Below are 15,129 nucleotides of genomic sequence, written 5' to 3'. Positions count from 1 at the left end.
ATCGACCTACGAGAGGTCAACAAAGTGCTTGTGCCACAGTACCCCGTAGTCTCAGACATCACCACCATTCTGACCCTCATCCCGTCCACTGCCACCACCTTCACTGTTATTGATCTTAAGAATGCATTTTTCTCTATCCCCATCCACCCAGACAGCCGTTATCTCTTCGGCGTCACCCTAAAAAAAACGTTCGTACCGATTTTGTAGAGCTCCCCAGGGCTACACTGAAAGTCCCAGCATTTACAGCCAGGCCCTCAAAAGACAGCTGGACGCCGTCCAGCTACCAGATGGAGTGGTGTTGATCCAATATGTCGATGATATCCTTTTGGCGGCCGACACCACTCCACTTGCCATCACGGCCACTATCCAACTCTTGCACTTTCTTGCGGAAAATGGCCACAAAGTCTCCAAAAAGAAACTGCAGTTCTGCCAGTCTCAAGTGACATACCTAGGCCATCTCCTGTCCAAAGAAGGGAGGAAACTTACGCCCGACCGAATCCAAACCATCCTAGATACCCCCGTCCCAAAAACACAGAAGCAAGTCCGTTCTTTAGTGGGTCTTACCTCTTTCTGCCGACAATGGTTACCAAATTTCAGTCTCATTATCAAACCCCTACTTTCCCTGTTGGCCAAAGATGTCCCCTTCCCACTCCCTTGGACCCCCGAATGTCAAGCGTCCTTTAAAGAGTTGCGGGATGCCCTTTGCTCAGCACCTGTCCTGGGAACACCAGATTACTCCAAGCCCTTCTCCCTCTTCACTCACGAAAGGGAGGGATGCGCGTTGTCTGTTCTAACTCAGCCCATCGGCTCTAAGCAGCGCCCTTGTGCCTACTTCTCTGCCACTCTTGACCCTGTCGCCAGAGCTTTGCCTGCCTGCCTTCGAGCAGTAGCGCCGCTGCTGTCTCTATCCGTCAGAGTGAGGGAATCATACTTTCGAACTCCCTCACGGTGTTAGTACCCCACGCGGTCGACACCCTTTTGAACCAGACCAAGACTCAACACCTGACTAGTGCACGACTGACGGGGTACGAATTGACTCTACTTGCACCCCACATCACTCTGAAGAGATGCACGACTTTGAATCCTGCCACACTGTTGCCCTTGCCTGAAAATGACCCCGATGTGCCCCCTATACACGACTGTGTGACCCGCACGGACGAACAGACCAGGAGTAGAGTTGACCTCCGAGACACTGCTTTTACAGACCCTGATGGAGAGCTATGGGTAGACGGCTCTTGCATCAAACTCCCAGACGGCACCACTTCAGCTGCCTATGCGGTAACGACAGCCCGAACAGTAGTTGAGACAGCCCGCATCACACAACGATCCGCACAGGCGGCAGAGCTAATTGCCCTCACACGAGCATGTATCATAGCGGCAGGGACCACGGCGAACATTTACACGGACAGCCAGTATGCCTTCGGGGTGGTTCATCATTTTGGGCTCTTGTGGAGGGAAAGGGGATTCCTGATGTCCCACGGCACGCCCATCCTCCACGGAGATCTAGTTTCCGCCCTGATTGAAGCAGTTCTCCTACCAAAACGATTAGCAGTGATCAAATGTCAGGCACACAAGAAGGTGACGGACTTAGTCGGACAGGGAAATGCGCTGGCCGACATCACTGCCCGAACCACAGCTGAGAATAGGACGATGACACGCATGTATGTGACCAGGTCACAAGCAGAAAAATGGACTGACGCTAGGGAGACGATTAGGGACATCCAGTCGGCCAGCACCCCTCACGAACTGACCGAGTGGGCACGGGTGGGTTTAAAGGACGATGAAGGCTGCTGGCGGACAAAAGATGCAAACAAATGGTTGCTGCCTGACTCATACTTGATTCCCATACTGACTATGGCACACTCTCCCGCACACATAGGATCTGCCCCCATGACTGAACTCATTTCCAAAGTCTGGCACAACGACAAAATCCCCGACTCAGCCAAACGCCTGGTCCAGCAGTGCCTTATCTGCCTGCAACACAACCCCGGGAAAGGAACTGTGGTACCCCGGGGAGGGTTTGGGATCCCCGACCACCCCTTTGAGGTCCTCCAGATGGATTACATCCAGCTAGAAAGATGCCAAAGCTTGAAATATGTATTAGTCATTGTATGTGCCTTTAGCAAATGGGTAGAAGCCTATCCAACCCGTGATAACACTGCCATGACTACTGCCAAAGTACTACTGAAAGAGTTTTTCCCTCGCTACGGCCTTTGTCGAATTTTATGGAGCGACAACGGCCCCCACTTCATAGCTGAAGTTATCCAACTAATCTTGAAGGGGTTGGGTGTAAAACAGAGGTTTCATGCGGTCTTCCACCCCCAATCTGCTGGCTTAGTTGAGCGACACAACGCTACATTGAAACTAAAACTGTCAAAAATAGTGGCCACCACAGGGCTTAAGTGGCCAGATGCCCTCCCACTGGCGTTGCTATCGATGCGCTCCACTCCCACTAAGCACCATTTGACCCCCTACGAGGTTGTATTTGGGCGACCGATGAACCTCTGGACTGCCCCCAAACCGACCTCCATTCACGACGTCCCCGACGTCCTGCTGTCAGATTACTTGTACAAATTAACTAAAACGTTGTCTGTCATTCATCAGCAGGTGCAGCAGGCCATCCCCGATGCTTCCAGGGGTCCGGGTCATGACATCCAACCGGGGGATTATGTGCTAGTCCGGAATTTTCAACGGGCAAAGAGTCTGGAACCCCGGTGGACGGGCCCCTGGCAAGTACTGATCACCACCCGGACGGCCCTTCGAGTGGAGGGGAAACGGCACTGGCTGCATGCACACCACTGCAAGAAGGTCTCCTCGACCCTGGCCACAACAGAAAACGTCGACACCCAGGAAGAGCTCCTGAACAAAGATCGGCCATCACTGAACTGCTATCCTGATACCGAGGCACTTGAACTTGCAAAATTCTCTGATCCCACTGTGCCATCCCGGGAAGGGTATTTCCTGCGTCGAAAGGAGGGAGCTTCGGCTAAGTAGACCACGGACTAAGTTAAATCTCAGAACGGTGGCCTAAAACACAACCAAGGCTTACCCGGAAGGAAGCTGAACAAAGTCTGTGGTTCTGCCCACTACCGAGCACCTTGAAGATGATGGAAGCGCCAGATAAGAAGATGATGGAAGCAACCGGGAAATGCCCGCTACAGGAACCCAAAGACTGACAATATGCACAAATCAAAGACAATCGCCTTCTTCATTGTCCTCCTCCTTTGCCTCCTCCTCATGACTTCCTTCTGGATCTTGGAGGAAAGCACACCCGCTCATCAGATATTGCTGACCACTGCACGGCCGACCACCATGAAAGAGCACCACCTGATCTCCCTTTCGCCCAGCTCCGAGAAAGGCGTAAGGAGTTCTGGAACAATTCCTTTGTGCAACTGTTGCACCAGCACAACCTTGCTGCCAACGCCACCAACTGCTGGATCTGCTGGTTGCTCCCGCATGCCACCGGACACTCCATCCCGTTCATCCCTTCTCCTTTCTCAGTTCACGGCTCCTGCCTTGCCTGGTTGATCCTCTTGCAAGAAAGCCACAAGGACAATGCCACTTCTGGTCAAACAGTGTCGCACTTCTACTATGGGTTCTGGCTGAACAAAACCGGAAGGACTTCTGCTCCCTTTTGTCCTGTAACCTCCGGTTCCGCCTTCCATATGGACATCCCTGCCAAAGAACGAGTTGAAATGCAAGTGCTCCATAATCCAGCTAGACCCACCTTCTCCTACCTGCGGAAGCGAACGGCTGCCACTTTGACTGTGGCTCTGTCTGTTATCAATGTCACGGGTCTTGTGTGCATCGAAGGCCTGGGAACACAGCTGGTGGGTCACAGTTCCTGCCACATCACCAGGTCATTGGACTCAACTGATCCCCCCTCCTTTGTCGCCTCTCCGAATATGTACTTTGTTTGCGGCACCAAAGCTTACACTTGGCTCCCGAAAGGTTGGGGGGGGTACTTGCTACATCGCCTTCATTCCCCCCCACGTATGTGGCCCCAGCCAACCATCACCGGCAGAAGCGCGCCAGAGACATTGGACAAGCCGACTCCACCGGAGCACAGTTCCTGGATGCGGTGAAGGGACTTGTTCCTCTGTGGGGCCCGATGGCAAACAGCCGCGCCATCCGACACCTGACCCAGGCAGTAGAAACGACCATTAACATCACAGCTGGCATCCTCGCTAACAACACGGCTGAGCTTTAGGCAGTCCGCCTGGTGGCTCTTCAAAACCGCCTTGTTCTAGATGTGGTTCTAGCCGACCGTGGAGGAGCATGCCGCATCATCGGATCCAGCTGTTGCACCTACGTGCCAGATAACTCGCCTTCAGTCTACAAAGCAATCGAACACCTCCACAGACTTTCCTCAGAGGTTCACCAGGAGCAAGAAGGATGGTCACTTGGAAGCTGGTTTTGGGATACTTTGAAGGATTGGGGATGGAGGTTGTTCACATTTATATTGATACCGGTTGTGGTACTGTGTGGGTGTTGCCTAGGAATTCAATGTTTGCCACCTTTGTGTTCACTCATTTCTAACTGCATGTGCCCTAAGACTTTGGACTTCAGAACTGAGCACATGAGTCCCCTCTATGAGATAGAAATACGTGGTCTTATGGGGATAGATCCGAATTGACAAGCTGGCGAGACATGTTAAAAGGGAGGACTGTGGAATTTTAGTTTGCGAACTGAACATCATCTGCGCCATCTTGCCCATTCCTCAGACTCATGTACGAATATGCACGGCAGCCATTTTAGGTACCATGGTCTCCCTGTTCGCGATCGATCGTTTGCGCACTCCCCTGACCCTGCAAGCATCCCCCACGCACCCTGGCTGCCCCCGCTCTCACATGCACAAGTCATAAACCCTCTCCTTCCGCGTGACTCTGTCCCTGGGAGTCACACCCCGCGCCTGACCAACACCTCCTTTCCTTCCATGAATACCCCTCTTTTGATAAACCCTTCCTCTACGCTCGATTCTCCACACCGACCCTTCCTTTCATGAATATCTCTCCTTTGATGACCCCTTCCTCTGAGCCTGATTGTCTGCACGGATCCCAGGCCATCACCTAGCCGGAGGATACAGTTTATTGCCCCCTACTATATGAGGTCGCCCCTCTTCAAAGGAGCTACTATTGATCATGGCCTCCCCACCCCCTGAGATCCGATCAGGCGCACACATTCTAAGGAATCGGCGGAACACCCAGCTGCGTGATAGCCCCCTCCTATTGTATGTGGGGTGAGGACCTCTACTGTAGCCACGTGTTGGAATGGGCCGGAAACGGGGGGGGGGGTTCCGGGGATGTCTTTTTCCTTACTTCACAATGTCTTTATTGTAATAAAGAGTGGTCACATGCCATAAAACCAGTGTATATGAGGCCAGGCCTCAGAGAGGCTGTTAGAGCACCTCGAAACGATACCTTGTTGTCCGATCTGATGTGTTCTGCTCCGTCGGAATAAAACTTGTTTCCTGTCTTCCTGCCTCCAGCGCCTGCCTCTTTGTTTGATAACCCTTGTATGGTATTAGAGGCGTTTAACGCCGGGCAAAATACTTGAGAGACATCGACTCAACCGCCTGACCATTTTTACTTTCAACAGTAGAAGTAGGAGGCGAGGGAGTTGCAGAGGTCTTGCGAAGGGGTGATGTCGTTGTTTCCGGCGTTGGGGTTGGAGAGCTCTTTAACGATGTTGAAGAGTTCCTTGCTGTTGTGTGCGTTGATGTCGAGTCGCTCCTTGAATGCGGTTTTCTTGGTTGCGCGGATGAGTTGGTGGTGTTTTCGGGTAGTGAGCTTGAGGGCAGTCATGTTGTCCGGTGTTGGGTCTCTGCGCCAGGTTCTCTTGAGGGCTCGGCAGTTCTTCTTGGAGCTCTTGAGTTCTTCGGTGAACCATGGGGCTTTCTTGCTGCCGGGTCTGCTGGGCGGGGTCCTCAGGGGGGCGAGGTCGTCAGGGCAGTCGCTGATCCACTTCGTGAGGTTGGTGGCCGCTTGGCTGGGGTTCGTTGCGCTGGTGGGTGGGTTCTTGCTCAGGGAAGTCGCGAGCTGGTCGGCTGTGATCTTGTTCCAGCTTCTGCGTGCAGCCTGTTGTTGGTGGTGGTGGATCGTGGTCCTTCTGAAGCTGAAGTGGACACAGCTGTGGTCCGTCCAGTGGAGTCCGGTGGCGTGGCTGAAGGCGATGTCCTTGCTGGATGAGAAGACGGAGTCGAGTGTGTGTCCGGCGTAGTGGGTGGGGGTGGTCACCAGCTGCTTGAGTCCGAGGTTAGCGAGGTTGTCCAGCAGGGTGGTGGTGTTGCGGTCGTTGTTGTTCTCCAGGTGGAAGTTGAGGTCCCCGAGGAGGATGTAGTCAGCGGAGGGGAGGGCGTGCGGGCTGATGAAGTCGGCGAAGTCTTCGCTGAATTGTGTGCGTGGTCCCGGGGGTCTGTAGATGAGGGAGCCTCTGAGGGTGGTCTTGGGGTTGATGTGGACCTGGAAGTGCAGGTGTTCGGCGGTTGTCAGGGTGTCGTCGGCGTTGGTCGTGATGCGGATGGTGTTCCTGTGGATGATGGCGATGCCTCCTCCGGTCTGGTTGATGCGGTCCCTTCGGATGATCTTGTAGCCGTCTGGGATGGCGATGGCGATGTCGGGCGCTGAAGAGGCGTTCATCCAGGTTTCCGTGAGGAAGGCGACGTCTGGTGAAGTGGTGTCGAGCAGGTTCCAGAGCTCGACGGCGTGTCTGTGGACGGAGCGGGTGTTGAGCAGGATGCACTTCAGGAGGCTGCTGTTGTTGCTCGTCTTGGTCTTGGTGGGTGTGGGTGTAGTGCAGGTCCGGATGCAGGTGAATTCGCACGAGCGGCAGCTGAAGGGTCCGTGGGTGCATCTCGGGGTGGCTCGGTGGCATTCCGGGAGTCGACCGGTGTTGAGTGCGTTGAGGGTGGTGGCGTCGTACGTCCGGCGGGTGGGCTGGGGTCTGCGGGGGCCAGGGGTTCTGGCACTGGGCGCGGTCCAGGTGCGGACGGGCTTACCTTTGGTGTGCCTTCGGCGCACAATCGGCACTCCCACTGCGCGTGACCGCTGCGCGTTCGCACTGTCGCCATATATGGCGAAGTGTGAGGGAGGGCGGAGCAGCTGGGAGGCGGGAGCGGGGAGGGCACAAAAAGAAAAGGGGGCGTGGCAATCAACGGAGGCGGGAAGTGGGGAGCGGGGCGGGAGGAAGCCGGGGCAGCAGAGGGGAGCAAGTACAGGGGGACAGGCGATGAGGAAATACAGTAACAGAAATACAATAACAGTTCCAACAAAGGAGAAACACGGGGCACAAGAGCCTAAAAAGGCAACAGAGCTACAGAGCCGCGAACACAGCAATAGATGCCCCGACCGCAGGAGACAACGCCGCTCGGCGGCAGGGGGTGTGGTCAGACGGCGGCGGCAGGGTCAGCGAGGCAGGCGGGTGGCGGGTGGCACACGCAGCAGCTGGTGGCCGTGCGGCGCGGGGGTGTCCTAAAGCTAGGTCACCTGCTTAAGTAAATCATTCATTATATCACTCATGACATCTTAAATGACATTATTTATGTTTTTGGCGTTGGCTGCTTGCATGGGGTTGGCAGCCTTGGCTTGGGCACAGTGGCTATGCGCTTTTTGCAGTTGGCTGCCCATATGCGTTTGCTTCCACCAGCTCCCCACTACCATCCATTCTATAACTTGCCCCTGCAACAAGCGCTATAAACTCTGTTATGCAATAGGGATTTTCATGTTTTTTCTGCTACTGAATGACACTAGTTAGTTAAGTCTTCTTTTATGTTCACTACAATCACTGCATTTGGGGATGTGACTTGGATTTCTCCATTAAGTTAGAAGAATGCCCAACAAAATCTATTATAAAACAACAGCGACAGTCCAAAATGGCATGTTATACTCTTTAAAATATAAGTACTATGTTTAGAACAATGTTCCCTCTGAGGTGTAGGAAGGGAATAACAGTTTGGGATAATGGATGAGACAAGTAGCTGAAAAATCAGGGCTGTCAAGCACCATTTTCAAAATTCAGTTTTGAAGTGTCCATACCTGGTCCATCTGATTTCTTTTTAACAGGTTCCTCTTCTTTATCCTCAAATTCTATAGCATTTTGACCTGAAAATGTGGTTAAAATGTCAGAAACAAATCAATTATTTTTATTTTAAAAAAATCATAGTGAACACACTACATATCTCATCTCACTAATTAGCATATACAAAACCAGGTCTTCATTCTTGCAGATCTTAAGATTTAAGCATTACTTGACTAAATATTTGGTCAAACACAGCACAGTGAAATGCGCTTTAATTGAAGTATTGTATTTTATGTATTTGTATTGTTTTGTTAAGCTAGAACCAAATTAAATCTGGAAATAAATCGGTTATTATGTTGGTGGAAAAATGTTAAAAGGAGTGCAGGGTACATTCAAGGAATTACAGACAACAGGTTACCAGGGAAAAAAATCAATTTGATCAACCGCACATGGTATCTCCTGAATCCAGTTATGGTGCATGCATTTTTAGGCCAATGGTGGTGCACACTAAGGGCCTGATTACGAGTCTGGTGGTCCAATGGACCGCCTGACTCATAGAGATGTGGCAGTGGCGGTCACCCCAACAGCCTATTATGAGATGGGTGGTGGGACCACCACAGCCCCACTGCAGCTGCCAGGGAACCGCTGTTTCCTGGTAGTGTTTCGGCAGTCAGCAGGCATCCATATGCTTTGCAGAATCGCAGCGGTCCTGGCAAGCACATTAGTAGTTTCCTCTCCACAAGGGTTTGCATGGCGGTTCCTCCTCCATGTAAACCCTGACGGAGATGAAACACAGGGGGCCCCTACAGGGCTCCCTTTGCCTATGCGTCCTGTGGATGCACAACATGTGCCCCAATGTGTCTATGCACACTAGTTCATGCGCTTTTCAGTCCATGCTGTGCAGGAACTGTTTTTGGTGTTCCCATTGCAGTGCCTGTTTTTAAAGGCAACGCCATGAGAATGCCAAAAAAAGCCAGCCAGCCACAAGTTACACTTGTATTCTTGCGCTCGCCCTCACCCTGGGTTTGGTGTTTTGTGGCTGCATCGCCAACCCTGGACCACACCCCCAAACCAGTAATTAGGCCCTTAATGTTTTCCGGAGATTATGGAATCTTGGAACCTCAGCTTCTATCCAGCCCAAAAAAAAAAAATCTTCCTTCTGCTACACACTGACAACTGTCCATACAAATACCTATCGAGATCACACCCACCTTGGTCCCTCAGATACATATCTTTTAGCGACAATTCACTCCATTCTCTCAATACAATCACATGTAAATATATAGTCTTAAAGTTAGGATTTTTCTCAGTTTAGGAGTCCTAAAGTTAGGAGTCCTAACTTTACTACTCCTAAACTGAGAAAATTTCGAACTGTAAGACTTTCAGTATTCACAGAAGGCATTTAGGAGTCGTAAAGTTAGGAGTCCTAACTTTACTACTCCTAAACTGAGAAAAAGTCTAACTTTAAGTCTTTCGGTATTCACAGAAAGCATTTAGGAGTCCTAAAGCTAAGACTCCTAAGCTCTGTGAATACCGAAATGAGAAAGTGCCTTCTGTGAATACCAAAATGGTAGTAAGTTTAGGATTTTGTCTTAAGGTAGTTCTGTGAATAAGGCCCCATGTGTTCTAAGACGAGGTGGGCCTTCAGTTCCTTTTTAAATGGTTGAAGTCTTGGGACATTTCAAATGTCAATGGGGACGTTGATCCATATCCTAGGAACATAGACTGAGATGGCTGTCTTCTGAATTTTTTATTTTTGCTGAATTTTATTGGTTTAGTCTGGTTATGCCCTAACTTCTCGTCTCCCAATGACCACCTGAGATAGTTAATTTATTTGACAGGTATGGAGTGGTGCCAGATCTGGTGGCCTCAGGCTTAATGAAGTGTACCATAATGATAAATGAGACTTAGAAGGGAAGTCAGTGATAGGCTCAAACACTTTAGATTTTTCATGAAAAGTGCTGCAGCATGAAGGATGACTTTCAAGGGAGGCAGCTTGGGTTCAGGCAACTCGCAGAGCAGAAAACTTTCCCCATCTAGTTGTGAGAGGTCTAAGGCTTAGACTATTGTTCTGAGATTGGTTTCTTGTCAACATTGAAACCAGATTATTTTGCATTCAAAGACAGCTGAGATAAGAATCTGTCAAAGTTAATTTCAGAAAGGAAATCTCAAATTTGCATTTTTTTCTGCTACGGCTGAACAGTGGGAATGCTCTCTTGATCAAGCGGGTTTCAAGCTAATGGATTTAATGAGTGGTCGAGATTTTTAGATAGAGTTGTATATTGTTAAAGTATTTATGGATTGATGCTGCTGTCAATATCTAGAAATATAAGGGGTTCCCTGCAGATGTTGGGAATGATGGGGTTAAGCACCTTGAGGATCTGAGCTGGATTAATTTGTGCAGTAGGAAATTAACCAATGCCGGAGTTTTTTATAAAGACACTCATTCATGTTTGCAGCATGTGTTTTAGTGTTTTATGGTCCATTGCTAAAGGTTGCAGATGTTCAAGTATGATTATGAGGGAAAGTTCATTCTTGTCAGCAATTAGAATTCAGTCATCAACTACTTAAAGGATGGCAATCTCTAAGCAGCAGTGAGGTGTGAAGCCAAATTGGAGTCCCGGCAGGAGCTTATTTGCTCTGATCCGATCAGATCATTGGTTAGAGACTGCTTTTGCAATGAGTTTAATAAAGAGAAGTACATGGGTTGTCAGTTAACAGTTAACTAGATAGTTGGGTCCGTGGCTTGAGATTTTCTGGGAAGGTTTCTTGATTAAAGGTTGGCGTTGACAATATTAAGGGAGGATGTTAGGCCCTCTCCTTAGACAGATTTTACGATGGATGATGGTAAAAAAGTTGTTATTGTAGCCAGTGACCTTGAGATATCTAAATTTGTTAGTAAGTTCATTGTCTGAAAGGAGCTTGAAGTTGGGCTGTTTAATATTGTTAGACCCGACTTTTTAAGTGGGTTTATCACCTGACTTTTTGAATTTTTTCCTCCTATTTTTTACCCTGTTTATGTTGGTTTTAGGACTCTGGGCACTTTACCACTGCTATTCAGTGCTAAAGTGCATAAACTCTCCATGTAAAATATGTTTTTGGATTGGTGTTTACATGTCTGGCTCATTTGATTTACTAGTAAGTCCCTAGTATATTGCACTGTGTGTGCCTATGGACTGTAAATCAGCTTCTGCAAGTGGGCCTGAAGCACTGCTTGTGCCAACCATGCAGTCAGCCTTTCAAAGGTGTCTCAGACCAGCCACTGCACTGTCTGCATGCAGTTTTACACTGTCATGTCACTGTGCAGCCACTTGCCAGGCCCTAACCTTCCCTTTTATCACATACTAGCAGCCCATCCCGACGTTGTCCGGGTATGAATTGCTGCCGGCCAGTAGTATATTGTTTTGTAGGATTTCGTTTTGATAGCATTTCTTATCTGTGACAGGCCTGTGAAACGCTCCGATTCACTGTGCACTGCTGATGCACTAAAGAGTGCGCGTTCAGTAGTGTGTGAACTCGAGTTTCCCTACTTTATTTTTCCTTGCAATATTATATAGCGCGAACTCGACAACATGGCATGAGCACAATTTACATTACAGAAGAACACATTCATTTGTGGTAGGCACGGGGAGACAAAGCAATTTGCCTGGAATCACAGGATGTTGAGCTGATGCCGAGATTCGAACGTAGATCCCCAGCTGTAAACTTTGCAATTCTAGAACTTGTGGCGGGAGGTGTGTCTAAAAGTGTATGTCGGTGCTGGCCATCAATGAGAGAGACCTGTGCGTTTTTCAAATGGGTGGTGAAAAAATATGAGTATGTTGCTTGAGATGTGGGCCGCCAAGCCACCAATGTACTTACCGGGGGAGGGTAAACACCCATTATTCCGCAATTTTCTTTCCGCATACAATCACTCCGCATACTTTCATTACGAAAGTACCATGACTACGCAATGCCATTATAACGCATGGCATTAAATTTTATATGCTTTTAATACGCATACATTTACAACAAAATTCGTTGTAAATGCATGAATGGTAAAAGCATGTTTTTTTATGTTTGGATAAGGTAAGTATGGGTATAGGGGTATATGTTTTGGGGTACTGAGGTATATGTTTTTGGGGTGTTTGGGTATTTTAAGGGTTCAGATCTAGTTTTGGGTTATGGGGTAAAGGGGTAGTTTTAGGGTTTAGGGATAGGTATGGGTTTTGGGGTACAGGGATATTTTTAGGGTTCAGGCTAGGTTTGTGTTTTGCGGTATAGGGGTATTTTTAGGGTTTAGGGGTAGGTTTGGGTTTTGGGGTACAGGGGTATTTTAAGGGTTCAGGGCTAGGTTTGGGTTTTGGGGTACAGGGGTATTTTTAGGGTTCAGGGCTAGGTTTGAGTTTTGGGGTACAGGGGTATTTTAGGGTTCAGGGGTAGGTTTGGGTTTTGGGGTACAGGGTTATTTTTAGGGTTCAGGGCTAGGTTTGGGTTTTGGGGTACAGGGGTATTTTTAGGGTTCAGGGGTAGGTTTGGGTTTTGGGGTACAGGGGTATTTTAGGGTTCAGGGGTAGGTTTGGGTTTTGGGGTAGAGTGGTATTTTTAGGGTTCAGGGCTAGGCTTGGGTTTTGGGGTACAGGGGTATTTTTAGGGTACAGGGGTAGGTTTGGGTTTTGAAGTACGGGGTATTTATGGGGTTCATGGCTAGGTTTGGGTTTTGAAGTACAGGGGTATTTATGGGGTTCATGGCTAGGTTTGGGTTTTGGGCTACAGGGGTATTTTTAGGGTTTAGGGATAGGTTTGGGTTTTGGGATACAGGGTATATTTATAGGGTTAAGATAGGTTAGTGCTTAAGGGTGTTGGGTATTTTAAGGAATAAGGGTGGGTTATGATTACGGGGTGCAGGGGTATTTAAAGGGAGCAGGGTGGGATTCGTTTTTAGGGTGTAAAGGGTAATAAAATAAAATAATAAATAAAAATAAAATAAATTATGCAATTTAAAAGAATTAGAGCCAGATGTAGGTAATCTCGATTTACCTACTCTTAAATACCGAATCATACCGATTCGGTATTTAAGAATAGGTAAATGGGATGTAGGTAATTTCTATTTTTAAGTAACCGAATCGGTATTTACTGATTCGGTAATTGCCATTCATTCCTATGAGCCTGTAGGCCCATAGGAATGAATGTCAATTACCGAATCGGTAAATACCGATTCGGTAATTGGGGGAAACATTGAAGGGTGTCACTTTGACACCCTGTTGCAACCCTCAATCGTGTATGGGTGCACATGTTGCAGACATACATGCCCTAAGGGCATGCATGTCGGCAACATGGCAGCGTTTGAAAAGCAAAAAAAATGCTTTTTCAAGGCTTTTCATTATTTACCACCAACTTCTAGTTGGTGGTAAATAACGAATTCTGAAAGCCTTGTAGCACTGATTACAGTACTACCTACATCGCAAAATACAGATTCGGTAATGTTACCGATTCTGTAATTTTACCGAATCGGTAAAATTACCAATTCAGTAAAATTACCGAATCTGTATTTTAGGTGGCCCTCCATCTCATTTTACAAATACCGGTCGGTAACGTCCCAAATTCGTAATTTCGGACGTTACCGACCGGTATTTGCCTACCTACATCTGGCCCTAAATGTTTTAATTAAATTAAAAAAATGTGTGTATATATATATATATATATATACATATATAAATACACATCTATATAAACATCTATTTGATGTTTTAATAATGTACTTTTACAATGTATATGACTTTACCACACGTACATTTGCGTTATAATGGCATGAGTGATAAATTCATATTCGTTGTAAAAGTTTTAGAAATGATGTCTTTGCGGAGTAATAGTCCCACGTTATAAAAATTGCGGAGTGATGGTATGCGGTTGTTGGTTTGCAGAATATCATCACATATTCCCGGGGGAGGGATAGTCCCTTTCTTGCTATTTCCATGGAGGCGGGCCGTGTGTCCGGTTGTGCGTGGCGCGAGGCCTGTGTGCAACAGAAGTGGAAAATCTCCAGTGTGCGCTTCAGGCGTCACCGAAGTTAGGGCGAGATTACATTTCCTGCACAATGGCCCCTGTTTGCGCTCCTTCCGGCCCTTGGGAATAGCGCCATGCCTGACCTCCAGACAGTAAAGCAGGTGCATGTCACTGGGAGCGCGGGGCAAGCACACCTGGAGCTGGAATGTACAGAACCTGGGAAGAAAAAACAATGAAATATTGGGCACAACGCTCGCTTTTTTTTCCGTAATCCCGCGCCCCGCACACGCCCACGCCCCCAGCACACGCCCACAGCACACGATATGAGACATGACATGAAGGGTGGAATGTACCACAGGCCTCCAGCGTTTGTCATGCCCCCAGCACACGCCCACAGCACAACTCAGACACGCCCACAAGGGACTACATTGCTGGTCCGGTTCTTTTACCTTTTAAATGTATATGGTGGGCGTCTGCATAGCCTATGTCCTTCTGCTGCCTTGCCCTTTCCAACATTGTATTGGGTGTTGTGATTGGTGCTGTGGTTCCTGAGATACCCGCCTCAAAGGTTTGGGCTCTCTCTTTATTATATTAGTATAGATAAGACACCCCTAAGGTAGGCCCAAGGTGCCCCTGGGGGCAGGGTGCAGTGTGGGGGAAAGGTAGGACATGTACTGATGTGTGTGACATGTCCTAATAGTGAATTACTGAGCATTTTGTTTTTCACTATTGAAAGGCTATCTGTCCCATACAGTAACATGGCAGTTTATTTGTAACATCTTACAAGTTTAACTTTCCATTGGGACAAGATGGAGAAATTGAGTTTAGGCTCTCTGAACTCAGAATTTAAAAACAAATCTATTAGTAAATGTGGTTTTCAAATTGTGGGCTTGAAAATGCCACTTTTAGAAAGTAGTTTTTTTCTTGCTTAGCCACCCTATGTGCCTCTGCTAATCTGTGGATTGACTGTCTGGTTTTGGAGTGACAGGGGCTGGGGATGTGCATTCACTGCAGACAGCCACTGGAGGGTTGAGGTGTGTCCTGCCTTCCCTGGATGGCTCAGAGCTGAGTTGAACAGACCTGTGCTGCATTTAGAGTAGTGGGAGGAGATTTCCATGTACCTGAATG

General features: G+C 48.4%; 1 protein-coding gene across 1 annotated transcript in view; it reads right to left on the bottom strand.

The window, feature by feature from the left end:
- The window catches only part of PIEZO2 (piezo type mechanosensitive ion channel component 2), a 1,150,823-nt gene that overhangs the window by 205,005 nt on the left and 930,689 nt on the right, over positions 1 to 15,129 (bottom strand). The window contains exon 35 of the mRNA XM_086964934.1: positions 8,034 to 8,099. Within this exon, the coding sequence (XP_086821060.1) occupies positions 8,034 to 8,099 (66 nt within the window). The remainder of the gene's footprint in view (positions 1 to 8,033; positions 8,100 to 15,129) is intronic.

This window comes from Lissotriton vulgaris, chromosome 4_1, assembly GCF_964263255.1.
Source record: "Lissotriton vulgaris chromosome 4_1, aLisVul1.2, whole genome shotgun sequence".
In the NCBI taxonomy this organism is placed as follows: domain Eukaryota; kingdom Metazoa; phylum Chordata; class Amphibia; order Caudata; family Salamandridae; genus Lissotriton; species Lissotriton vulgaris.
This window is presented reverse-complemented; position numbering and strand designations above follow the sequence as displayed.